The sequence below is a fragment of the Lepidochelys olivacea genome (assembly GCF_965140295.1).
Source record: "Lepidochelys olivacea isolate rLepOli2 genome assembly, chromosome: 20".
NCBI classification, from domain to species: Eukaryota; Metazoa; Chordata; order Testudines; family Cheloniidae; genus Lepidochelys; species Lepidochelys olivacea.
The window spans coordinates 8838795-8865231 of record NC_140430.1 but is presented as its reverse complement, the minus strand read 5'-3'; the positions used below and the strand labels follow the sequence as shown (position 1 = coordinate 8865231).

Below are 26437 nucleotides of genomic sequence, written 5' to 3'. Positions count from 1 at the left end.
TGGGGTGTATAAGTCGGGGCATTGCCAGCAGATCAAGGGACGTGATCGTTCCCCTCTATTTGACATTGGTGAGGCCTCATCTGGAGTACTGTGTCCAGTTTTGGGCCCCACACTACAAGAAGGATGTGGAAAAATTGGAAAGAGTCCAGTGGAGGGCAACAAAAATGATTAGGGGGCTGGAGAACATGATTTATGAGGAGAGGCTGAGGAAACTGGGATTATTTAGTCTGCAGAAGAGAAGAATGAGGGGGGATTTGATAGCTGCTTTCAACTACCTGAAGGGGAGTTCCAAAGAGGGTGGACTCTAGACTGTTCTCAGTTGTGGCAGATGACAGAACCTCCCCCTTTGTTCCTTGTGTGTGATCTCACCTCCCGGCATGCGACTGCAATAAAAGGAGCTTTCGTGAGAGCAGGAGTGTGCCAGGTACTCATTGGGGGGCACCGCGGTGCATGGGCGGGGGTGGCCAGAGCAGAGCTGGGGACTCCCACGAGCGGGAAGTGGCAGGGGGAGGGGGAGTGGGTGGGTTCTGCCCACAGCCCCAGTTCCCGGAGTCCTAGGATTATGGGCAAATTGCAGCTGTCACTTTAAGCAAGACATTTTTTAGCTCTTGTGGGGGCACTGGGGACGTTTCAGGTTCTACGTATCGGTGGGGTTGGGGGGAGGTTGATGGGTGCTAGGTCTGGGGGGCACTTGGGGGTGTCCCAGGTGCTAGGTCTGGGTGCGGTTGGGGGGAGGTTTGCAGGGGCTAAGCCTGTGTGGGTTTGGGGAGGGAGATTGGTAGGTGGTAGCTCTGGAGTGGGGAGGTTCCTGGGTGCTTGGTCAGGATGGGGTTGGGGGGTCCCCAGGTACAAAGCTTGAAAAGGTTATGTCAGCGCAACCTAAAGGAGAGAGCGAGTGAGAACCAAGCTGGACTCACTTATGGAGAAGGCGGTCTCAGGGCTCTGACCACAAGGGGGAGAGGGTCTCGGGGCTCCAGCCATGTGGGGGGAAGGGGGCTCGGGCCGTGGGGGGGGGCAGAAGGGGCGGAGCCGGGGGCTCCACCCACTGCCCATGCTTATAGTGCAGAATTTTTAAGCCATGCTTGGAACTGGCACCACTGCCAGTGTGCAGCTGGATGGGGGAAGTGGGGAGACAGTGCAACTGCCTCAATACAAAAGTGCTGCCCCCACAAACTACACATCCCAGCTGGCAATGCAGGTTGGCCATGTGGATGCAGGTGGAGCACTGCATTCTGGGACCTGGAGTTTCCACAGGCTGTAGCTCTCCAACCTGCTCTGTTTCTTAAACCCCCTGACACCTTCCCCACTGGCCCCTCATGTGTGGGGGAGGGATGGCATGGCTCCACCCACAACCCCGCCATTCCACCCATAACCCCCAGGATAGCTGGAAGGTTCTGCCAAGGTGATCAGCAGCCACTGAAATAGTTAATGCTATTGACACTTCCGGTGTCATTAGGTTTCAGAGTCAACAATGCAAGGGTGTGGATGGGGCAGTTCACATGTCTCAGAGCTAATTATTATTACATACAAGAAAGCTGTTAACAAACATTATGTAGATTATAATGTCAAGCACATGTTCATTAGGAAACGGCAGGTTGCCTGTGCAGCCTTAATTCTGTGCCTTTGCGGGTCCAGCCTGTGCCCTGAATAAGGCAGGGGGTCCTGTGGAAAACCCACTATGTGATCACGAAATTAAAGACTGTACTAACATGCACACCCCCAACAGAGCCAAATGACAGGAGCAAGCAACTGTAAATCTGGCATCTCCTAACTTTCAACTGCTTGACTTTGCAACCTTAATAAGGGTCATTTACCATCATTTTTGGTGTATAACTTCCTAGGGTTTTTTAAAAGGAAAATCAGGGTATCACACAAATTCTATTCTGTGCAACCAGAACTGCCACCCCAGCCCCCTTCTGTGTCATCAGCAGGGTTTTAGAGCTGAACCTTCAGCATTGCAGCAGACTGCCGCTGGTGGAGTTACAGGTCTAACAGCATTAGCTGGCAGCAGTTGAAGGTTGTTAGCCCACAGAGGTGATAGGCCACGGGCACCATGGGTTGGTACTGGGAGCTGAGCCCATCCCAGCTGTCTTCTCAGGAGGGTGAGGGGGGGCGGCTCCTTCTCCTTGGAGTGCCCCAGTTAGGGGGGAGATGGGCATCTGGTGCCACGTGCTGGGTCATGGCTTTCCTGGGAGAACCCCTACCTCTTTCTGCCCCCACCCAAGAGTTGGGAGAGCTCCTGCTCTCTGTGGTGCCCCCTGAGGTGGGATACTGGGTCCATGTGCCAAGTTTGGCAGGTGGTAGCCCATCCCCAATATTCCCCTCACTGCACATTGCTACAGCTACACCGAGGTAGTCCCAGGGCAGTGCAGCGTGAGCCCAGCTCTTTGAAACATTCACATTCAGTGACTAATTTGGCAGGCTGCTAGGGAATGTGAGCGAGAAAAGGGAAGTGACATTTATAGCTCAGCCAGACCAGAATGGGGTTTCCTTGGACAAAGCAAAGACAACCCCCTAACCTGTGGGGCCTAACTTTTTTCCCAACCACATTTCAAAGGCCTGCCACAAACACTGGAATTATGCAGAGCTGCCTGCAGACTCAGGCAGACAGTGCTGCCTTGGATCTGCTCTGTTCCCATGGGGAGGGGGAGGGCAGCTGCTGTTGCTGGAGCCCAAAGTCAAGTGACTTGTCCACATCCAAACAGCTGGTCAGTCGCTAACTGTAGTGCAGAGGGGCTAACACTGCGTCATGTCTCAAGACCCCAACGACTGGCAGGAGCACACACACAGGAAGGTTCCTATAAGCCCCACTGTTCAGCACATTTACAACCAGTCAGGCCAAAGCCCTGGAGTGCATCGCATCGGAGATAACCCTGGCGCAGGCCCCAGGGCACAGCGTGCTAGACACAGCCCTATGGGACCTTTGGGCATCTAATACTGGAGACAGGCTACAAGAGTAAGAGACTTCAGGCCATAGAAGATAGGGAGGTGAGGGGGAAGATGCTGCACCAGGGGACATGCCTCCAACCCTGAGATGAGACCAAAAGAGACCAGCCCAGAGGCAAAGGGGGTCAGCACATGACCTCATGGTAGAGGATTTTATTAGTCAGTTCAAGCAAGAGCTTGGCTAGGCCAGGACACAGACATGCAGAGGAAGTGCCTCCAGGGGATGGGGGGATGCATTTACTGCAAGATTTTTCCACACATTGTGCCCCACCCAGACAGAGTCAAGGGAGCCAGCCAGACTTAGCAGAATCACAGTGGAGCAGGGTTTCACCTACTCACGAATGCTGGGTCTGAGCAGGACATGTGACAACACACAGCAGAGATCGGAAAAGCCACATAGTCCAGCCAGGTCCAAGTGGGAGGGGACCATGGAGTCAGACAGCACCAGGGCAATCCCAGGGGCTCATTCCTGGAGCGGGAACACACTGTGCTCTCCAAAGGGTCGGCCCATCCCTCTCTCCAGAGGCTCCATAATCCTGCTGGCCCAGGCCCCACCATCCTCTCCTTGAGTGCTGCCAGCCAGTGCAAGCGCTCCATCTTCCCGCCTCCCTCGCTACCAATTCAAAACACCACAAGGTGAAACCCATCTTCTCAGTATCAAGCTTGCATGCCTGACACTGGTCCCAAACCCCTGCACTGCTCATGCAACACTGCGCCTTTCCCTGGCACCTCCTAGCCAAGCAGCTCAAAGCACTTTACTCTTAACTCAGCCTCACCGCCCTCTCTTACAGGTGGAGAAACTGAGGTACAGCAAAGAGAAGGGACTTGCTCAAGCCGTTTTCCCTTTGAGCCTCTTCCCCTCTCGACCAGAAGGGCTGTGAGGATTAATTAACGAGCATGTGCGAAGCCCCACAACCCACCCCAAGAGAGCAGACAGCAGATTACTCTATTTACAATTAACCCCCTGCCATCATATCTGAGCTCCCTTCACCCCACAGGCCTGGAGTTCTCCATGGAGGACAGCTGACTGCAGCCATGCCAGTGCCAGGGGGTCAGCATCCCCAACAGCCCCTTGGTGCTGACTTGCATCCTCCCTCCCCTGGAGGTGTGTAAAGCAGTGTGTTGGGGGGGGGTGTACTTCCCCCCCTCCAGGCCATGCTCCCCTCTTCCTCATTCCAGCTCAGGGGGCATGAAGTGCGATCACTGTTGGGCCGCGCGCAGGAGCTGTTCTTCATGCTTCTTCCGCATCCGCTCCTTGAAATCTTCCAGCTCCTTCCTCTGAGGTACAAACAGAGGGGACGGTTCAGGGTCAGTAACCATTACTGTTCACCTGCTTCCTGCCCCCATACCACAACTCCACGGGTTCCATCTCCCTCCTGGGTCTCCTTAGAGCCAGATGCACAGCTGATGGAGGCGTGAGAGATCCTGCTACCCTCTAACCACTAGAGAGTGACTCAAGAAACCAGCCCTGATGCTGCTGCAGCTAATGGAGCCTGTAACTCACCAGGTTAGCATTAATCTCTTACTGGTGGGGAAGGAAGGACACACAGAGCCCCTTATGTTCGTCCCATACCTCTAGGGGCTGGGCAAGCTGTTCTTCAAACCCCAGCTGAGTCATGGGGGGGCAGCACACTCACCTGGCGGTCATCATCGGGTGGGTAGATCTCCCTCTGTGGAAACAGAAATGTAGGCACCTGTGAGGATTACCAGCTGGGGGGTGCCAGGGCCAGTCTTACCCAGCAGGGGAGCTAGAGCACAGATGACAAGGAGAAATGGATCCAACAGAGCCTGCTGGGATGTCTGCCATCCCAATCCCCCTTAGCAATAGCTCCTAGGCAGGTCTCTCTCCTATCAGAGGTGGGGAAGAAGCAGGTCATGGCAAACAAAGCCCGTGCAGCTGTCTGGTCAGCTCTAGGAAACGCCCTCTCCAGACATCACCCCAAACTCTCCCCCCCCCCCCCCCCCGCCGCCATGAGCTCTGACTGAATCCCACCGTTGTTCTAACCACTAGCCCACACTACCCTCCTAGAGCTGGAAACAACCCTGGAGTCCTCCCCCACAGTACCTGTCACGGACTCACAGGTCGTGCCCACTCTTGGCCCTGTGCGGTCCATGGGGGGAACCCCCTTCAGTGAGACAGCTCCTCTCGGGGGTCCACTCTCTCTCGGGGGTTAAGCCCCTCCACCTCCTGGAGCCGCACCTCTCTGAGCCTTAGCACACCTGTTTCTCGCCGAGGGCCCCTTCAGGGAGTCCACTTGCTCTGGACCCCAGGGGTCTCAACTCCCAAAGGGAATAATGCAACCCTGTTCTGTGGACTGGAGTGATACGCAGCCAGCGTAAAACAGAAGGGTTTATTGATCGTTTGAATCACAGTACCTGCATGAATCACTAGCTTGCACTCTCCTCCCAGAGCAGAACACCATGCTCACCTTCCTTTTGATGACATATTCTTCGAAGTACTCCGCTTGGTTGGAGATCCAGAACATGGCAACGGGGAAGGACAAATACAGAACCATCTGCCAAGGAAGAGAGGAAAGGGGGAACATGTGGCCCAAATTAAGTGGAACACTGAATTGAGCTGCGTCATTTAAACATCTTAAACAAGGATGGCCTTGAGTGAAATCCCAGGTACTACACAGCCCAATTAAGCAAAGCCCCTGCAAAGCACATGGCATTGATGAACTCAGTGTAGCTTCACTTCAGCTACATCCACACTACAGACCCTAGGCCAGCATAGCTCCAAGCACAGACGGAACGTACAGTGACAGGACTTTTTCTGCTGGTGTTGGAACACCAACTCCTGAGACAACATTTGCTCTGCTTACAGAAGCTCTCTTCCATCGACATAGCTGCCTCTACACTGGGGGCTTTGTGGGCATAGCTCTGTCACTAGGGGCTATGGGTTTTTTTCACATCCCTGACTGACATAGCTAAGCCAGTGTTAATTGTCAGTGTAGACCAGACCTTAGCTTTGATCAAGCCACATTAAAATGTATTGGTCCAGGAACTTTGTGTGCATGTGTCTTTTCTTTTAAAGTCTCTTCCTTTCTTCTGGGTCCATGCAATAACTAATGATAGCTTAGACATCTGCTTAGATGATCCTCTCATGTGTCTGGACCAACAGCATTTTGCAAGGCTATTGCCAAAGCATTTTCCCCTTATGAGGAAGGACCTGGCTGTATGTTTTTTACAGAGACATTTTATACACTTGCTAACAGTGCCTTAAAATTTTATGAGCTAAAAATTTAACAAATTGTGAGCGCATGGGGGAATCCCCGTAAACCTGCTGCCACCAAGCTAACCCACTGCAAGGCCACCCCATTCTCAGGCCCATGATGGTGGAGTCCCAGCCCTCTCCTACCACAAAGGCACACCATTCCTAGGGTAAAAGGGCAGGGAGACTTTCTCCACCCTCCTGTTGAGCTGCCCATTGTCTCAGGCCATGCTGGATCCTGCCACTCTACTAATGGGCTGCCTCATCTTCAAGGCTGCCGCTGAGCTGCCAGAGATTGAGGCTGGCAACCTGGGGTATTTGCTTTGACCCGCAGGCCTGTCTGCTGCTTCTCTGGGATGCCCTCTAATGAGCGTTTTCCATTTTAATTTTTTAATCTCCTCTGTCCCCTGCCCCACAGCAAGCAGGCAGCCCTGGGCACCCCTTCCCTTCAGAGGCGCTCAATGCTGGCCCCTCAGCTCCAGCTAGTCAAGTCTTTCTATCACACCCATCACCCTGGTACCAGGACAGCCCAGCCCAGCACCAATGGGCAGAGGCTGGGCCCCCAAGTGGGAGGGGGTCATGGGCAGAGCTCGCGCTGGGCTACCAGGCCAGGGGGTGGGGTGGGGGGGGGCACCCATGGGTAGCATCAATGAGATGGGTCTGACAGGACAAATGGGCAGAGGTGGCAACAGCAGCCACCACGGGGCAGACACCTACTAGGGAGCCAGCCCCTGTGGGGAACACAGCAGGCCCTCCCCCAACCACAAACCCCCACTTGCCCCAGGACCCGCCCCCAACCACAGACACCCCCCACCGCTTGCCCCAGCCCCATCATGTACCCTACAGGGCCTCTCTATCCCTACTCCGACTGTAGCAGCCCCCCACGCCCCTCTGCGCCCCCTTCTGCCACTGACCCGAAACACCTCCAGCTTCACCCCCATCCTGTCTGCTACGCCTCAGCTCCTACTTCCGCCCGCCCCCTCTCAGGGCCCCAGGAGCCGCCAGCTTCCGCGCCGCCACACCGCAACAAACGTGATGCTTAATGGTCAAGGAGCAGCATCAGCTTCGGTCATTGGTTAAGGACTCGGCAAGGAGGGCCCCGCTCCCCGATTGCCGGAGTAAAGATGGCGCCTGGGCGGAAGTGGTCCCTGAAGGTGGCGCTTCACCGGAAGTGCGGCCCTCTTAGCCAATAAGCGGTGTCCCCGCGAGATGGCAGCCCCCTGACGCTAGGAGAGCGCGGCGCCTGCGTCACCGGCGCGCGCTGGGGCCTGTCGGGGTCTGCGTGCGGGGACCAGGGTCTGGTGTAGCCGCGATGCCGGAGCTGGAGGAGACGCCGGTGGCCGCTGGCGGGGGGAAGCCGGACCTCTTCTTCGTGAGTGCCCGGCCGCGTCATGTCCGCTCAGGCCACCGTACCCTACAGCGCCCCTCGGCCTGGGCTCGCCCCGCCCTTGGGGTCCCTCTGACTCCACCCCTCGCTGCCCCCAGGCTCCCGTGGCCACGGAGCCCCGCCTCTCACACCCAGCCCCGCCCCCTCCCTCCCCGTGGACCCAGAGCCCCCCCCGTGCTGCCCCCATAGATTCAGCCCTGTCCCCTAACTCTCCATGGACCCAGAGCCCCCCTCCCGTGCCGCCCCCATAGACTCAGCCCTGTCCCCTAACTCTCCATGGACCCAGAGCCCCCCTCCCGTGCCGCCCCCATAGACTCAGCCCTGTCCCCTAACTCACCATATACCCAGAGCCCCTCCCCTGTGCTACCCCCATAGATTCAGCCCTGTCCCCTAACTCTCCATGGACCCAGAGCCCCCCGCCCCCCTGTGCTGCCCCCATAGATTCAGCCCTGTCCCCTAACTCTCCGTGGACCCAGAGCCCCTCCCCTGTGCTACCCCCATAGATTCAGCCCTGTCCCCCAACTCTCCATGGACCCAGAGCCCCCCTCCCGTGCCGCCCCCATAGATTCAGCCCTGTCCCCTAACTCACCATATACCCAGAGCCCCTCCCCTGTGCTACCCCCATAGATTCAGCCCTGTCCCCTAACTCTCCATGGACCCAGAGCCCCCCGCCCCCCTGTGCTGCCCCCATAGATTCAGCCCTGTCCCCTAACTCTCCGTGGACCCAGAGCCCCTCCCCTGTGCTACCCCCATAGATTCAGCCCTGTCCCCCAACTCTCCATGGACCCAGAGCCCCCCCCCCCCCGTGCTGCCCCCATAGACTCAGCCCTGTCCCCTAACTCACCATGGACCCAGAGCCCCCCCACCCCCCTGTGCTGCCCCCATAGACTCAGCCCTGTCCCCTAACTCTCCATGGACCCAGAGCCCCCCTCCCGTGCCGCCCCCATAGACTCAGCCCTGTCCCCTAACTCTCCATGGACCCAGAGCCCCCCTCCCGTGCCGCCCCCATAGACTCAGCCCTGTCCCCTAACTCTCCATGGACCCAGAGCCCCCCTCCCGTGCCGCCCCCATAGATTCAGCCCTGTCCCCTAACTCTCCATGGACCCAGAGCCCCCCTCCCGTGCTACCCCCATAGATTCAGCCCTGTCCCCTAACTCTCCATGGACCCAGAGCCCCCCCCCACGTGCTGCCCCCATAGATTTAGCCCTGTCCCCTAACTCTCCATGGACCCAGAGCCCCCCCCCCCCCGTGCTGCCCCCATAGACTCAGCCCTGTCCCCTAACTCTCCATGGACCCAGAGCCCTTGCCATTACTGCCACAATGGACCTAGCTTTGCTCCCTAACCTTCCATGGACCTCACGCTGCCTCCCATAGACTCAGACCTGCCCCCTACCAGCCTGGGGTCCCCATGTCCGCCTCCCCACTGTGCGAGGAAGGGTTTGATCGGCCACATCCAGGCAGAGCTCTGGGTTTCCAAAGTTGGACCCTGGAAAACTCAGGAACCCTCAAGTGTACATGCCTGTCATTGCTGGAGCAACTCTTGTGCCATGATTCCTTCCCCAGACCTTAGCCCTGGAGCTGCGGTGCAAGGGTCAGCCTTCGACATCTCAGTTTGTCTCTCTGTCTGGTTTTCATTGTACCCTCCAATACCAAGCTACTGTGTGTGCAGCTCTGTAATAACAACCAGTGTACAGGTTACAACCAGTGTACTAGCTTTCCTGAGCAACCCTGTAGTAACCTTAACCTTACCCTGTAGTGACAAAACAACATTTGCAAAGCCGTGGCCCTTCTAGGCAACCCTACAATAATAAACCAGTACGTTTGCATCCCCAGCCCCATATTAACAAAACAGGCTGCCACCATGGGGGGAGCAAACACTGAACAAGGAAACAGGTTGCAATAAATAGAGGAAAATGAGTTCTTTAAAAGTTTGGATTCCCTTGGTGGTTTCGCTACTAAACGGACTCTGAGTCTTGGAAGCGGTGCTGCTAGTGCCCAGAGGTTCCTGGGCATAAAGGAGAGGCCTGGGCTCTGCCTCTAATCCCTTCCTCCCACATGCAGGAGGAGGAGGATCTGCAGTACGAGGAAGAAATCCTGCGCAACCCCTTCTCTGTCAAGTGCTGGATCCGCTACATTGAGTTCAAGCAGAACGCCCCTCGGCATGTGCTGAACCTGATCTACGAGAGAGCCCTCAAGGAGCTGCCAGGCAGGTATGTGGCTGGGAGCAAAGGCATGGAGAACTCTTTGGGCATGTCTACATTGCAGTAAGAGGTGTGACAGGAGCGTGTGTATACACTCCTGAGCTAGCGAGCTCAATAACAATGGCAATGAAGCTAGCCGCTCGAGTACATACCCAGGCTTGTGGGCTCGCTTGTAAAGCCTGTGCTGTTATTCAGGTTCGCTAGATCGAAGGCAGCTCATCTCTGTTGATGCATTCTGCAGTCACACCGCTGATCGCAGTGTAGACATACCCTTTAGAAGCTCACAACTGCTGTGATCTCATGGGGGAAGCACTGCAGAGAAGTGCAGGTGCACCGGATATGGGCAGTTCCCGGCTACCACATGCCTAGCCTCTCCCAGCAGGAGGCTCTGTGAGGGCCAGGACAGGAGTGCAGGCTAAAGAAACCTCTGATAGTGACAACTCCATGGTGTTTGCAGTTACAAGCTGTGGTACAACTACCTTAAGCAGCGCCGGAAGCAGGTGAAGAACAGGTGTGTGACTGACCCTGGCTATGAGGAGGTGAACAACTGCCATGAACGTGCCCTCGTCTTCATGCACAAGGTATGGGGAGGCCTGGGACAGATGAGCAGCAAAGCTGCTGGGCTTGACGGTGGTAGATGAAGGCTATCTGATGAGGGCAGGGTTGTTTGAGGCTTTCTGCATGGCCCTGTCCCCAACCATGGACAGCCCCTGCCCCAGGCTGTAGATCACCCAATCACGGGCCCCTTGTGTCCTGGGCCTCATCACCAACCATGAACTCCCCCCACACCTTAGACCTCTGCCTGCCTGCTCTGAATCCCATGTGTGTCTCCAGAATGGTCATAGCCTGGGCAGCCATGGGGCCAGTTCCCCTGTGCCATCACTAGCCAGCGTGCATTGGCACTGACCAGGCCTCATTGTGCTCAGCTTGCTAATGAGCTGGCTGGTGGGGGCCAGCAGGAAGCTGCCTTGGGGCCAGCAAGCTTATTTTGTGTAACGCCATGGGTGGCTGTCAGTCACTTCTGGCCTTGGGGTGGGTTGGAACCAGCAACTTTGAGGCACAAGGCTCTGTAGGGTTCTCTTGAGGATCCACCCCCAGGGCCTTGTCTGCCCATTGCACCGGCCAGAATGAAACAAACAGGGAGGAGGGGAAATCTAAATACTAGGTGAGGTACCCACAATGTTGGGGACAGGGCTTCCCTCCTTAGGGAGAAGGGGTTTTGTCCTTAAGGACAGCTGTGCAACAGCATGGCAGTATAACCATGATAGGAGGAGTCGGGTCCGCACTGTGGTCCTGCCCTGGTAAGCAGTCCTGCCTCTTAAACTGTCAGATGCCTCGGATCTGGCTAGATTACTGCCAGTTCCTCATGGACCAGTGCCGGATCACCCGCACACGCAGGACCTTTGACCGGGCACTCCGGGCACTGCCCATCACGCAGCACCATCGAATCTGGCCCCTCTACCTGAAGTTTGTGCGCTTGTACCCCCTGCCCGAGACGGCTGTGCGAGTCTACCGCAGGTACCTGAAGGTAAGGGCACCAGACTCTCTGATCTTTACTCTTTGTTGAGCTGCCCCCTTTTGAACAGTCTCCTTTGGGTTTGCGTGTCTCTGCACAGTGGATCCACAACAATGGAACAAAGGCCTTGGAGCTTCTGCTCCTCAAAGGGTCAAGATCCAGCCCTAACCCCGCCCACAGCTGCAGGGTATGTTGCAGTGGAGGCAAACGGATTGGAGGGACTGGCTCAGTGACCTGCCTAGGGTTATGCAGGGAGGCTGAGCCAGAGCAGGGAATTGAACCTGTCTCTCCCAATCCCGGGTTCACACCCAAAGTTCTGCACTGGCCTTCTGCTTGTCCCTGCCCCAGCTAGCTGTGGGACCTCAAGCAAATCACTTCCCTCTCTGTGCCTCAGTTTCCCTTCACAGAGTGGGGCTAGTGAACTGTGAAGTGCTTGGAGATTGGGGGTGGCACAGAGGGAGGCAGTGCTAACCTGCAAAAGCATGGGCAGTGCTAGGTTGCCAGGCATGCTCATCCCCGCTGTGTGTGATGCAGCTGAGCCCTGAGAACGCTGAGGAGTACATCGAATATCTGCGCTCCATTGACCGGCTGGATGAGGCTGCCCTCCGCCTTGCCACTGTGGTCAATGACGAGAGGTTCGTCTCCAAGGAGGGGAAATCCAACTACCAGGTGAGGTGCCCATGCTGCCAGAGCGAGGCTTCCTTCCTGAGGGGGCAGCTGTGCCAGTCATCCACCCCATTGCTAATAGCTCCTCTTGCTCCCTCCCCTTAAGGACGGCTTGTGCCCCAGCCTCCTTGCTGGTCCCTCAGAACACTTCCCTTATGCAGGGGGTCTCACACCCTGGAATGTGCCAGGTGGGGCAGCAGGTGTGAATGCAGGGGGGCTGGGTACCAGACCTCAGCGTGGAGCCCAGGCCCCAGCGTGTTAGGAAGTGGAGGGGATGGGCTCAGATGTGCAAACCCTGCCCAGGGCAGGATCTGGAATAGCTGTCATGCTGTGTGCTCCCACGTGGGCACAGTAGTCCTGGGGGATGGGTTAGATGGGCTCAGGGCCTGGGAGCTCCCTGTGGGTGCTGAGTGGCCTGTGTAGCCTTGCCCTGCTGCCTGATGTCTCGTCTTCCCTCCAGCTGTGGCATGAGCTTTGTGACCTCATCTCCCAGAATCCTGACAAGGTGAAGTCCCTCAATGTTGGGGCCATCATTCGCGGAGGCCTCACCCGCTTCACCGACCAGCTGGGCAAGCTCTGGTGCTCCCTGGCCGACTACTACATCCGCAGCGGGCACTTTGAGAAGGTACCTTGAGGGGTGGGCAAGGCCAGCACTGGGAGCTTTTAGGGATGGGCGCTGTTCCATGCAGGCTGCTCTGTGAGTGGTACTAACTGCTGGCAAAGGCTTTCCCATTGCAAGGGGAAGCTGGTGTTTAATTTGGTGGGCACAGGGGTTAAAGGTCCTGGGGAAGCAACAACCCAGGAGGTTGCATGGCTGCATGCAGCGTGGGCCCCCAAAGGGTTAGTGAATCATGAGCTGAGAGGACAGAGAAACCAGGTGTGGTGGAGTGCGAGAGAGGATAAGGAAGTCTCCACCTGAGGGTTGGATCCAGGAGCTGCATGGGAGAAGGCTCTCTCGCTAGCAACAGCCGTAAGGGCCATAAGGAAGCTGGTACTGGGTGATTCGTTGTGGGGAGGTTATGGGAGTCTGGGATGGTTGAGCTGAATCTCAGAGGAGTTTTGAAGCAGGGTGGGTGACATTTGAACTGGATCCTGAAATGGGTGGGGGCGGGGCGGGGGAAGCGTGGGGACCTGGGAGGGAAGTGCCTGGGGAGGACTGGGAGGGTAATGCAAAGACCAGGGCAGTCTGGGGGGATGGGGAAGGGAAGCAGGTTGGGGGAGCTCCTCACAGCCCCCCCTCCTGGCTCCCACAGAGCTTCCCTGGCTGCAGAGGGATGCGGGGGAATTTTCCAGCCCAGCAGGGATGCAGGGAGTCTGAGTTCATCACCCCAATATGGAAAGCAGCTGGGCTTCCCTGCTCACTCAGGCACTGGGGTAGCTCCTGTTTGCCTAGCCAGTGTCATCTGGAAGGAGCCCAAAGCACATCTTTGGAGGGATCACTGTCCTGGTTCTGGAGTGTGCCTGCCTCTGGGGTGGAATATAGCAGGGATTAAACAACTCACAGAACGCTACCTAGTCACTGATGAGCCCATGACGTGTTTCTCAGCAGTGAGGATATTAACCTCAGTGTCCAGGCCCAATCCAGCATGCTCCAGCTGACCCTCTGCATTCCCCCAAAGTTAGTGTCTCTAGTTGTTCTGTCTCCTCTAACCAATCATAGAATATCAGGGTTGGAAGGGACCCCAGAAGGTCATCTAGTTGGAACTACCCCCTTTCAGGTAGTTGAAAGCAGCTATCAAATCCCCCCTCATTCTTCTCTTCTGCAGACTAAACAATCCCAGCTCCCTCAGCCTCTCCTCATAAGTCATGTGTTCTAGACCCCTAATCATTTTTGTTGCCCTTCGCTGGACTCTCTCCAATTTATCCACATCCTTGTAGTGTGGGGCCCAAAACTGGACACAGTACTCCAGATGAGGCCTCACCAATGTCGAATAGAGGGGAACGATCAGTCCCTCGATCTGCTCGCTATGCCCCTACTTATACATCCCAAAATGCCATTGGCCTTCTTGGCAACAAGGGCACACTGCTGACTCATATCCAGCTTCTCATCCACTGTCACCCCTAGGTCCTTTTCCGCAGAACTGCTGCCTAGCCATTCGGCCCCTAGTCTGTAGCTGTGCATTGAGTTCTTCCGTCCTAAGTGCAGGACCCTGCACTTATCCTTATTGAACCTCGTCAGATTTCTTTTGGCCCAATCCTCCAATTTGTCTAGGTCCCTCTGTATCCTATCCCTCCCCTCCAGCGTATCTACCACTCCTCCCAGTTTAGTATCATCCGCAAATTTGCTGAGAGTGCAATCCACACCATCCTCCAGATCATTTATGAAGATATTGAACAAAACCGGCCCCAGGACCGACCCCTGGGGCGCTCCACTTGACACCGGCTGCCAACTAGACATGGAGTCATTGGTCACTACCCGTTGAGCCCGACAATCTAGCCAGCTTTCTACCCACCTTATAGTGCATTCATCCAGCCCATACTTCCTTAACTTGCTGACAAGAATACTGTGGGAGACCGTGTCAAAAGCTTTGCTAAAGTCAAGATACAATACATCCACTGCTTTCCCTTCATCCACAGAACCAGTAATCTCATCATAAAAGGCGATTAGATTAGTCAGGCATGACCTTCCCTTGGTGAATCCATGCTGACTGTTCCTGATCACTTTCCTCTCATGCAAGTGCTTCAGGATTGATTCTTTGAGGACTTCTAAGGTTCCTAGCGCCATAGTGTTGAATCATCTCCCTTTGTGTGGTGTTGCCATGTGACTATTAAACAGTGTGGAAGAGAGGAATGTTGCTGCTGAGCTGTTACAGTTGCTCAGTGCTTTTGTTCTTGGAGATCAGGTGTTATCAGCACTAGCAGATAGCGCAGCTGCGGATTCAGCAGCCCCCGATCTTACTTCTAAAGAAAGACCACAGGCATGGTTTGGTGACAAAGGTGCTCGGCCAGGTTTATTGCTCTTAAGGCAAAGTCCTAGCGTCCCATAAGAGCTACAAGCACACTAACCCGTGAGTGCCCGAGGCAAGGAGCGGCTCAGTCTGCAGCAGGAATTTCAGCTCTCCCTTAGAACGGTCAGCATGGATTCACCAAGGGCAAGTCATGCCTGACTAATCTAATTGCCTTCTGTGATGAGATAACTGGCTCTGTGGATGAGGGGAAAGCAATGGACGTCTTATTCCTTGACTTTAGCAAAGCTTTTGACATGATCTCCCACAGTATTCTTGCCAGCAAGTTAAAGAAGTATCGGCTGGATGAATGGACTATAAGGTGGATAGAAAGCTGGCCACATTGGGCTCAATGGTATGTCTAGTTGGCAGCCGGTATCAAGTGGAGTGCCCCAAGGGTCGGTCCTGGGGCTGCTTTTGTTCAACATCTTTATTAATGATCTGGATGATGGGATGAATTGCACCCTCAGCAAGTTCACAGATGACACTAAACTGGGGGGAGAGGTACAGAATCATAGAATATCAGGGTTGGAAGGGACCTCAGGAGGTCATCTAGTCCAACCCCCTGCTCAAAGCAGGACCAATCTCCAACTAAATCATCCCAGTCAGGGCTTTGTCAAGCCTGACCTTAAAAACCTCTAAGGAAGAAAATTCCACCATCTCCCTAGGTAACGCATTCCAGTGCTTCACCACCCTCCTAGTGAAAAAGTTTTTCCTAATATCTAACCTAAACCTCCCCCACTGCAACTTGAGACCATTACTCCTCGTTCTGTCGTCTACCACCACTGAGAACAGTCTAGATCCATCCTCTTTGGAACCCCCTTTCAGATAGTTGAAAGTAGCTATCAGATGCCCCCTCATTCTTCTCTTCCACAGACTAAGCAATCCCAGTTCCCTCAGCCTCTCCTCATAAGTCTTGTGTTCCAGTCCCCTAATCATTTTTGTTGCCCTCCGCTGGATGCTTTCCAATTTTTTCACATCCTTCTTGTAGTGTGGGGCCCAAAACTGGACCCAGTACTCCAGATGAGGCCTCACCAATGCCAAATAGAGGGGAACGATCACGTCCCTTGATCTGCTGGCAATGCCCCTACTTATACATCCCAAAATGCCATTGGCCTTCTTGGCAACAAGGGCACACCGTTGAGTCATATCCAGATTCTTGTCCACTGTAACCCCTCAGTCCTTTTCTGCAGAACTGCTGCTGAGCCATTCAGTCCCTAGTCTGTAGCGGTGCATGGGATTCTTCATCCTAAGTGCAGGACTCTGCACTTTTCCTTGTTGAACCTCATCAGATTTCTTTTGGCCCAATCCTCCAATTTGTCTAGGGCCCTCTGTATCCTATCCCTACCCTCCAGCGTATCTACCTCTCCTTCCAGTTTAGTGTCATCTGCAAACTTGCTGAGGGTGCAATCCACGCCATCCTCCAGATCATTAATGAAGATATTGAACAAAACCGACCCCAGGACTGACCCGTGGGGCACTCCAATTGATACCGGCTGCCAACTAGACATGGAGCCATTGATCACTACCCGTTGAGCCCGACAATCTAGCCAGCTTTCTATCCACCTTATAGTCCATTCATCCAGCCCATACTACTTTAACTTGCTGGCAAGAATACTGTGGGAGGTAGATATGCTGGAGGGTAGGGATAGGGTCCAGAGTTACTTAGATAAATTGGAGGATTGGGCCAAAAGGAATCTGATGAGGTTCAACAAGGACAAGTGCAGAGTCCTGCACTTAGGAAGGAAGAATCCCATGCACTGCTACAGACTGGGGGCTGATTGGCTAAGCCGCAGTTCTGCAGAAAAGGACCTGGGGATTACAGCGGACGAGATGCTGGATATGAGTCAGCAGTGTGCCCTTGTTGCCAAGAAGGCCAATGGCATATTGGACAGTATTAATAGGAGCACTGCCAGCAGATTGAGGGAAGTGATTATTCCCTCTATTCAGCACTGGTGAGGTCAGACCTGGAGTACTGCGTCCAGTTTTTGTCCCCCCACTACAGAAAGGATGTGGACAAATTGGAGTGTCTCCAGTAGAGGGCAGTGAAAATTATTAGGGGGCTGGGGCATGTGACTTACGAGGAGAAGCTGAGGGAACTGGACTTATTCAGTCTGCAGAAGAGAAGAGTGAGGGGGGGATTTGATAGCAGCCTTCAGTTTCCTGAAGGGGGGTTCCAAAGAGGATGGAACTCGGCTGTTCTCAGTGATGACAGGTGACAGAACAAGGAGCAATGGTCTCAAGTTGCAGTGGGGGACGTCTAGGTTGGATATTAGGAAACGCTATTTCACTAGGATGGTGGTGAAGCAATGGAATGGGTTACCTAGGGAGGTGATGGAATCTCCATCCTTCGAGGTTTTTAAGGCCCAGCTTAACAAAGCCCTGGCTGGGATGATTTAGTTGGTGTTGGTCCTGCTTTGAGCCGGGGGTTGGACTAGATGACCTCCTGAGTTCTCTTCCAACCCTGATATTCTATGATTGGCCGCACAAAGGGTTAAGGCAAGGTCCCCTGACATCTATAGACTGAGACAAACAACTTACACAGCACCTGTCGTGTTTTATGACACCTGTTTGTTACCTCTGCTTTTTCCTTGTATTTTGAACAAAATACTCTTATTGATTGATTTGTCAAGCCATTTGATTTTGTACTATTTTTTTGTGTATTTGTACTTGCTTTCTAAGATACATTTTTGTAAATATCTAGGGCCTCCACTAGCAACAGCTTTGCCAAGTTCATATAGTGAACAGCCACCTTGTGAGCATTTACTTTAATACATGGCCTGACTTTGGTTCACAGCCTTGGGTTCAGGCCTTAAATTTTGCACCAGGCCCAGTGCTCCAGGCTCTCTTTCTCTACTACAACAGTTGCTGCACCCCATCCCAGGAGCAGCCACATCTCAATACCGGGCAAGGGACCAAACAGCCCCAGGCAAGGGATCCCTGTATCCACTCCTCCACCCCATAGATTGCTGCATCTGGGCAAGGGCCCTTTGGAGGCTTATCAGGGTGGAGGGGCCGGAGCTCCCATTTCTCTCCTGGGAGCTAGCTTGGGGAGCTCCTTTGTGGGGCAGGGAGCCTGGGGCCTTGCTCACGGTGCCATGTGTCTCAGGCCCGGGATGTGTACGAGGAGGCCATCCAGACGGTGATGACAGTGCGGGATTTCACCCAAGTGTTTGACAGCTACGCCCAGTTCGAGGAGAGCATGATCGCAGCCAAGATGGAGACCACCTCTGAGCTGGGGCAGGAGGAGGAGGGTGAGTGGGGGACTGGGCCCTGCCTGCAGGTACCATGCAGCACTCCTAAGCAGGGATTGGCCAGCCTGGGGAGGCAGAGCCCCAAGTGTGGCGCTGGGGGGCAAGGAGGTAATACTGACTTCTGCAGTTACACCACTTACACCAGGGCTGCGTTTGGCCTCCAGGCTCTGGCAGGTGATTGCTCTTTATGGGAGGCACAAATGACTGCTCAGAAGGGGAGGAGGATAGTAAGACCCTGCTAGGCCCAATGGGAGAGCTGGGAGTCGGGACTCCTGGGTTCGAGTCCCAGCTCTGGGAGGGGAATGGGGGGCTGGGACTCGGGACTCTTGGAGGGCCAGGGCCAGGGCCTGGCAGGGACATTAGGGCAGTGGCTAATATGCCTGTGCCTCTCCCCCTACAGATGATGTGGACCTGGAGCTGCGCCTGGCTCGCTTTGAGCAGCTGATCACACGGCGCCCCCTGCTGCTCAACAGTGTATTGCTGCGCCAGAACCCCCATAATGTCCACGAGTGGCACAAGCGTGTGAAGCTCTATGAGGGGAAGCCCCGAGAGGTAGGGCCAGCCCATCCCCCGGGGGAGCATGCCGGGGGCCACACACTCGCCCTGAGGCTCTGCCTTCTCATCCTGATGTGCCCCTTCCCCCCCCTTGGCATCCCAGGGGAATGGGGAGATGGGCAGAGGTACAGCTGCCTCTGGGGTGTGGGGCACATGGGGCCTGGTTTTACAGGGATCCTGTGCCTGGTGCTGAGATGCAGCCATCTCTGGTGTGGGACTGATCTCCCCCTCTAATCTGCTCTGCACGAGGCTGATGCACGGTGTAGTGTGATGGGCTTGGGGCACAAGTTCGTGCAGCGTGGCTCAGTATGGGGTTCGTGGCTCGGGGGAGGCTGAGACACCAGGTTTGTTGTCTGCAGAGCTCTGAAAAGCCCAGCCTGGCATGGCTGAGCCCTCTGGTGGGATTTGCTTGGGAAATAGCCCCAGGCAGAGGCTGGCGAGTGGTTCGGGTGAGTCAGGACACCTGGGTTCCCTGTACTGCCACACACTCACTGTTCTCTCTGGCAAGTGGCACCATTGTTCTGTACCTGTCTCTAAGATGGGGGTGGTAGCTGCGTCCTTGGGAAGCCAAGGGGGTAAGAGTTGCTGGCTATGTAGCGTGTTGGGCCGCCCTAGGGGGTGCTGTAGTGGGGGTGTGGGGCTGGTGTGCTATGCAGAGGTAGGCTGGGCAGCTGGCGCTGCCCTGGGCCCTACTGGCCCAGGCAGGGTCAGTGCGTTTCCCAGCTGTGCACGGCTCCCTCACTGCACCGGCTTCACCCCGACCTGAGCCCAGTGTATTCACTGGATCAGTGCTACAGCCCCACCTTTGGAACAGTCTCTCGGAGGAGCCTTCCCATGTGCCAGACCCCCTCAGGCTGTCGTGCTTCCTCCAGGGTAAGCCCCATGGCTTCACCGCCTCCGGAGCCTGGGCCTCTGGGTCTTCCGCACCCATGCGTCACCCCGCGAGCTCCATTCAGCGAGTCCCACGGGGACAGACCCCCATGGGGAATTCATGACCTCACCCAGCATTGGCAGCGATGCTCGCACAGCGTTGTCAGAACAGTAACCCCAAAGGCAGCATGGGGAGTCCGTAGTCAGCCCAGAGCACTGAGGTTAAAGCACAGACCCTCCTGCTTAGCCCAGAGCCCAGCCGAGCTGGACCAAGCCCCTTTGTTCAGGCTCTATCTGACCCTCCATCTGGCCTCCTTGGTCAACCCCAAGCGAGAGTCCCTGACTCCTTCCAGCAGCCAGCCCTGGTCCCTCCACCTCAGACTTCAGCAGCCCTTTGATCTCCAGCTGCGGGGGCTGCTGCTCAGCTTCCCTAAGGAGAGACGGGGAAATCCATCTCTAGGTCCTTGGGTGCTAGGTGTCAATGGCCTGGAATTTGGGGTCCCCATTGGAGTCTCAGATGCTCCACTACCGTGGGGAATAAGGCCCTCGCATCCATCTCCTAGCCTGCCCTGAGAGCAACCAGGCCCCTTCCACTCGCTGGGAAACTGATGCAGGAGCAGGACTCTTAAACTATTCCCACTTCGACCCATCTGGCAGTGGGTGTAGGTGGTTGTGCAAGGAGTGGGGTAGCAAGGACTTAGCTCATCTTTGGGGCTCTTTCCAGAGCATTAGAACAGCTGGGGCACAGGGAATGGGCTACAGGCACCAGTTCTGATCTGGCTGCGGAGGCTGGGGCAGGGGACGAGGGCGAGGCGCTGTGTCACTGGTGCTGATCCAGGCTCAAGCCCAGGGCATAGGGCCCAGGTTCCAGTCCAGGATGGGAATGACTGACAGCTGCTCCCATTGCATGCCTGTGCAGTGTGGGCAGGTCTCGGTCCATTTCCTCATCACTGGGTTCTGTGAGATCACCAGGAAGACTAACTTGCCCCAGGGAGTCTCAAGTCAAGTCTCAAGGGAGACTGAACTCCACCCTCACCCCTAGAAGGCACCCCTCTGGGGCACGGGGAGGGGCTGTGTGGGCCCTGCTGTAGCAGCTCTGTTGTCAAAGGCCTTCAGCAGAGCGTGCCCTTCTCCTCCTGCTGGATCTAACGCTGGTGCCCGCCTGCCCTCACAGATCATCAACACCTACACGGAGGCCGTGCAGACCGTGGACCCCTTCAAGGCCACCGGCAAGACACACACACTCTGGGTCTCCTTTGCCAAGTTCTATGAAGACAATGGGCAGATCGAGGATGTGAGTGTTGCTGGGGGCATGGAATGAGAACAGCCAAAAGAAGCTGCCTCCTCTCCCTGCCCTGGCCCAGGGGACCCATCGGGAGGGTGGGGTGCGGGGTGGTAGGACCCTCCTCCTGGGGCATCACACAAGCAGGACTCATGATCCCAGCAGTGGCTGCTAGTGGGGGTTAAACTGGGCAGGAGCATTGCCCAAGCACCTGGAGAGAGAGTCTGCGCAGAATCCCCATTAATGCCAACCCTGGAAAGCCAGGGCAGAGGGGTCTGTGAGGGAGGGATTTCTGCTTGGCTGGGTGCACTGTGTCTGGACCCCTGCCGAAGCCTGGGAGACGGAGTGGGGCGGGCTCATGCCACAGCTCAGGGGAGCAGGTTGGCTGGAGGAGAGCAGGCTGGCCTGGGGCCAGGCGGGGAGCAGGGGCTGGGTTCCTGCCAGAGCACAGGGGAGTGGGCTGGTCGGGGCCTGGGGGGAGCAACTTGTGCTCCCTCTGATTCTGCCTCCGTCCCCTTGCCCAGGCCAGGACCATCTTTGAGAAAGCCACCAAGGTGAACTTCAAGCAGGTGGACGACCTAGCCTGCGTTTGGTGCGAGTATGGGGAGATGGAGCTGCGCCATGAGAATTATGACCAAGCCCTGCGCATCCTCCGGGTGAGCCCAGCCCTGCTGGGTATAGGGGGGCTGATGGGAGTGGCAATGTGGGGTACGAGGGCAAGTGCCAGGCAACCATCCCTTAGGCTGCTGGAGAGCCCTGGGTGGGTAGAGGAGAGAGGAACATCTTGAGGTTAAGGCCCAGACTCCAGGGTTCCGCTCCCAGCTCTGGGAGGGGTGGGGTGGGGCAGGAACCAGGACTCCTGGGTTCCACTTCCAGCTGTGGGAGGGGCAGGTGGTCTAGTGGTTTGAGTGTGGGCCATGCTTTGCTGTGGACTCAGTGAGTGATGGTGAGAAGCTGTCTACGTAGCGCCTGCCAGGGGATGTCATGGGTCCCTGAATGGCCCTCCCTGCCCTGTGTGCTGCTGGCCGTGAAATCCTGGGCACAGGGTTTGCTGCCCCACTGAGCGTGCTCCCCTCTTGCCCCACAGAAAGCCACGGCCATCCCAGCCAGGAAAGCAGAATACTTTGACGCCTCAGAGCCCGTCCAGAACCGCGTGTACAAGTCCCTCAAGGTCTGGTCCATGCTGGCCGATCTGGAAGAGAGCCTGGGCACCTTCAAGGTGAGGATACCCACCCTTCTCAGGGGTCAGGTCCCTGGCGGCAGGCCAAGGAGCCGGGCCCTAGCTGTTCTCCGGCAGAGGAACTGCGGGGGGTGGACTCCACTGGGGATGGCGCCAGGCTCAGCCTTCAGCCGCCCCTGTCCATCCTGCTGGGCCCACTGGATCCCTGCAGCATGCCAGCCCCTACCGTAATCCACCTAATACTGCTGCCCGCCTGGTCTTCTCTCCTAGTCCACCAAGGCGGTGTATGACCGCATCCTGGACCTGCGCATCGCCACACCCCAGATCATCATCAACTACGCCCTCTTCCTGGAGGAGCACACCTACTTCGAGGAGAGCTTCAAGGTGCAGGGGAGTTCCACTGTTAAGGACAAGGGAGGGTGGGATTTAGCTGGGCTCCAAGAAGCAGAGCTGGGGTATGGGTGAGGGGGAACTGGTGGGTAGGTCTGGCAGAGAGCCCCTGATTGGCAGGCGTTTGCCTGGCGAGGGAGGGGTGCAGAGCTGGCTGGGTCAGAGGGTCTCTGAGGTGGCTCCATGGGGATTATAGGGTTAATGTGCGGGTGGGGGGAGAGGCTGCGATTGCTCCTGGGGGGGTCATGGAACTTCTGCCAGATGTGAGGGCTCCAGGGGGACCCGGGCAGCCATGCTCACACTCCTCCCTCGGCAGGCCTACGAGAGGGGCATCTCCCTGTTCCGCTGGCCCAATGTGTACGACATTTGGAACACCTACCTGACCAAGTTCATCGACCGCTATGGTGGCAAGAAGCTGGAGCGTGCCCGCGACCTCTTCGAGCAGGCACTGGACGGCTGCCCCCAGAAATACGCCAAGAGTACGTGGGGGCAGGGGTTCCTGGCTCCCCGGTATGAGGGCATCCTGGCATCAGCTGCCGAGTGGCTCTTTCTGGCCAGAATTCCACCCACACTGGTGGCCAGTCCTGTCACCAAGCTGAGGGGAGCCCTGGTGGATGGGATGCTGAACGGGGGGAGCCCAGCCCCACGGGCCCTGCGGCTCCATGTGGACTCGAGCACAGACTGCTGTGTGCCAAAGAGGGCCTGAGATCCTGGGCTGTGGCAGGGCCAGCGCCCCCGTACGCAGCCCCCCACCAGCTGGCTTTACCTTTGCTTCCCCCTCACACACATGACCCTCTGCAGGGCCCTCCCCCTGGCCCCCGTCAGCCAGCTTTGCCTCTGCCCCAGGGATGCTGCAGGTTTCTGAAGTGATTCCGAGTCACCCTGTGGCCTGGTGACCCTGTACCAAGGCCCTCAGTCATACCCCATGCCAGCCAGCCCCTGACGCACCCTGTCCCTGCAGCCATCTACCTGTTGTATGCCAAGCTGGAGGAGGAGTTCGGGCTGGCGCGGCATGCCATGGCGGTGTACGAGCGGGCCACGCGGGCCGTGCAGCCCTCAGAGCAGTATGAGATGTACAACATCTACATCAAGCGGGCAGCCGAGATCTATGGGGTCACGCACACCCGCAGCATCTATGAGAAGGCCATTGAGGTGAGGTGGGGGGTAGGGCTGGCAGAGGTTTCCCCTTTCCCCCTCACCCATGGGCCTAGAGCACTGCCCCCAACCCTGTGTGCCAGTACATTGGGCTGTCCTAGGCCCCTTCCTGCCATTCAGTAGCAGAAACCCCTCCCATCCTCCTGCACCCAAATCCCATGGGCTGGTGCTGAGAAGCCCTAGACCCATCCAGCAGGCAGAGAGTCGTGGGCTGGCTGAGGTCTGCACCCCCTGTCCCAGCACTAAAGGGCAGCGCTGCCTTCTTGTAACAGGGACGCTCAGGGCGGCAGAGATGGGCACAGAGAGCACCGGGCCAAACCCCAAACACTCCCCTCATCCCTGGTACTCTGCACCCAAGGCTGTGAAGCCATGAACCTGGGATCTTCGGAGTGGGGAGCCTGTCCTGAGCCCCAGCCTGCAGGGAGCACACTGCATGGCATCCGGATTCCCCCACCCACAGGTGGGGTCAGGGGCAGGGCATTCAGGGGAGCATGCTGTCAGGTCCATCCGCCCAGGATGCGCTCTGGGGTCAGGGCTGGTGGTGGGCGAGGAGGAGTGGGGATGGGGGCTGGTGGGATTCAGGGGCACTCTCTCCGGTCTCCCCCGCAGGTGCTGTCAGACGAGCACGCCCGCGAGATGTGCCAGCGCTTTGCCGACATGGAGTGCAAGCTGGGTGAGATCGACCGGGCCCGGGCCATCTACTCCTACTGCTCACAGATCTGTGACCCCCGGGTAAGGGCCCCAGGGGCAACTTTGGGTGGCAGAGTGAGCTGGGGCCGGGATTGTCCCCTACAGTCTGGTCCCTGGCACTACCGTCCCTAGGCTTCCTTTCCCAGCCAGGTGGGTGTTGGGCCCTGCTAGAGGGATCAGTTGCCCTAGAGAAGGCTGGGAGATGGGTAGGACAGGCCATGGGGCTGGGGACTGCAAGGCTCACCCCCTTTGGGCTCACCCCCCACCCCCAGACCACAGGCTCCTTCTGGCAGACATGGAAGGACTTTGAGATCCGGCACGGGAACGAAGACACGATCCGGGAGATGCTGCGCATCAAACGCAGCGTCCAAGCCACCTACAACACCCAGGTCAACTTCATGGCCTCGCAGATGCTCAAAGTCTCCAGCAATGCCACAGGCACCGGTAAGCAACCTGCCCCCTGCATGGTGGGAGCCTTGGGGGCACCTATACCCCACACAGAGGTGTCCCTGGCATTCACCCTGCTCTCTGGTTCCAGTGTCAGACCTGGCGCCGGGGCAGAGTGGCATGGACGACATGAAGCTGCTGGAGCAGCGGGCAGAGCAGCTGGCGGCTGAGGCAGAGCGGGACAAGCCCCGGTCCAAGGAGAAGATCCTCTTTGTCAGGTCTGTGGGGATAGGGCAGCTTGTGGAGACTACATATTCCAGCATGCATCTGGGCACCTGGCCCTACTGCATGCTGGGGCTTGGCTCCCCTGCCCTATAGCCAGCAATGGCTCTGATATGCCCCTTGCCCAGAGCCAGTACAGCCCTGGGCTGACTTCTCACCAGCTGAGCCCATAACCCCCAACCACCCTCCCTGTTGGGTGCTGCCCTCACCCCTTCCCTGCTGGCTGGGGCTGGCACCCAGGGCACAGCCAGCCATAGCCCCCGCACATTGTGGGGAGCCTATCTTAGGCCTAGAGCCATGTGGGGAGCTGTGGATCGATGGGGGTGGGGACAGTGGGGGCCCAGGACTGCCTTTGGAGCAGCTGGCTCCCTGGTGCCCAGCCCCTGGCTCACTCCCTCCCCCCTGGTATGTTGGTAGGAGCGATGCGTCACGCAGTGAGCTGGCCGCACTCTCCAGGCAGGTGAACCCTGACGAGATTGACATTGATGAGGACGAGGAGGAGGGGGATGAGAGCGAGGAGAATGAGCCTGATGGTAAGGAGTGGGGTGTACAGCTGCGACTGGGGGGCTGGCTGGGGGAGGAGCCTAGTGTAGCTGGATATGTCCTGCCCTCTTAAGCGGAGGATGGGAGATGGGTAGGAGCTGGGCACTGGGTGTGGCATAGTTGAGTCTGTCTCCTGGCTGGAGGCAGGTGCTGGCTCACCACTGACCCACCCTCCCCTTCTCCCTGCAGAGGTGCAGCTGGAGCAGCAGAGCGTCCCCTCAGCTGTGTTCGGGGGGCTGAAGGCCGACTGAGCTGGGGCAGCCAGCGGGCACCATGGATCCTGCTCTACTCCTGGACTGTGGGCAGAGGGATCTGGACTTTGATTCCTGGGCCAGCCTGGAGCTGCTGGGCTGGAGCCGTGTGCCCCTCACCCAGGGCACCCAGCTGCCTTAGTTTTCCTGTCCCTGTAAGCCAAGCAGGCTCCTTGAGTTCTGGCCCTATCCCTCCCCCGTGGGCTCTGGAGCTGGGTGGCCCTGGCTCCTAGCAGGGCAGGAGTGCTGTAGCTCTAAGTAGCTGGCTGCTGCCCAGGGCAGGGAGGGGAGGACCCTGCTCCGGGCCATTGGCAGGAGTGGGTGGAGCCAGCCTGTCCTTGAGCTACTGGCCCCTTGCCCTGTCACCCGCCCGCTTCCTCATGAAGCACTTTGGGAGCCAGGTTTGTTAAGTGGGGAAGGAGCAGGCAGAGCCCCTGGGGGCCATCCCAGGAGCTGGGGTTTATCTGCCCCCTCCAGCTGGGCTCCACAGGCTAGTGTGTGGGGTAAGCCATACACATGGTGCTCTTCCCCCTACTGCTGCCATGGCTGAGTGCGGGCTTGTGTCCTGGCCCATGGGGTGCTGGAGGCTGGGTAGCCATGCCCTGGCTCTTGTGCAGGGAGAGGGGGAGTGCTGCCCCCCCCCTGGCTGCTGTGTTTGACTATAAATGTTTTTTTCTAACCTTAACTGGGCTCTCATTGCTCAGGGAGGGGGGTAGGGGAACA

At 57.1% G+C, this 26437-nt stretch overlaps 2 protein-coding genes across 3 annotated transcripts; one reads left to right on the top strand and one right to left on the bottom strand.

Annotated features, from left to right (window-relative positions):
• Positions 1-3070: 3070 nt before the first annotated feature.
• On the bottom strand, positions 3071-7215 carry PET100 (PET100 cytochrome c oxidase chaperone). The gene is made up of 4 exons (XM_084610494.1): positions 7075-7215; positions 5376-5462; positions 4584-4616; positions 3071-4224 (listed from the first exon to the last, which is right to left on the bottom strand). Exons 1-4 carry the CDS (start codon positions 7099-7101, stop codon positions 4147-4149), a joined length of 225 nt encoding a protein of 74 aa, XP_084466620.1. The 5' UTR covers positions 7102-7215; the 3' UTR covers positions 3071-4146.
• Positions 7216-7334: 119 nt separating this feature from the next.
• On the top strand, positions 7335-26399 carry XAB2 (XPA binding protein 2). 2 transcript variants are annotated; one of them, XM_084610492.1, is made up of 19 exons: positions 7335-7532; positions 9609-9757; positions 10206-10329; positions 11079-11276; positions 11799-11933; positions 12391-12555; positions 17985-18129; positions 18530-18681; positions 20729-20848; positions 21361-21492; positions 21924-22055; positions 22287-22400; positions 22723-22885; positions 23368-23558; positions 24171-24293; positions 24524-24695; positions 24790-24916; positions 25338-25453; positions 25653-26399. In XM_084610492.1, exons 1-19 carry the CDS (start codon positions 7473-7475, stop codon positions 25712-25714), a joined length of 2580 nt encoding a protein of 859 aa, XP_084466618.1. In that variant the 5' UTR covers positions 7335-7472; the 3' UTR covers positions 25715-26399. The 2 variants fall into 2 exon arrangements, with proteins under 2 accessions (XP_084466618.1, XP_084466619.1); XM_084610493.1 differs by lacking the exon at positions 21361-21492.
• The last annotated feature ends 38 nt before the right edge of the window (positions 26400-26437 follow it).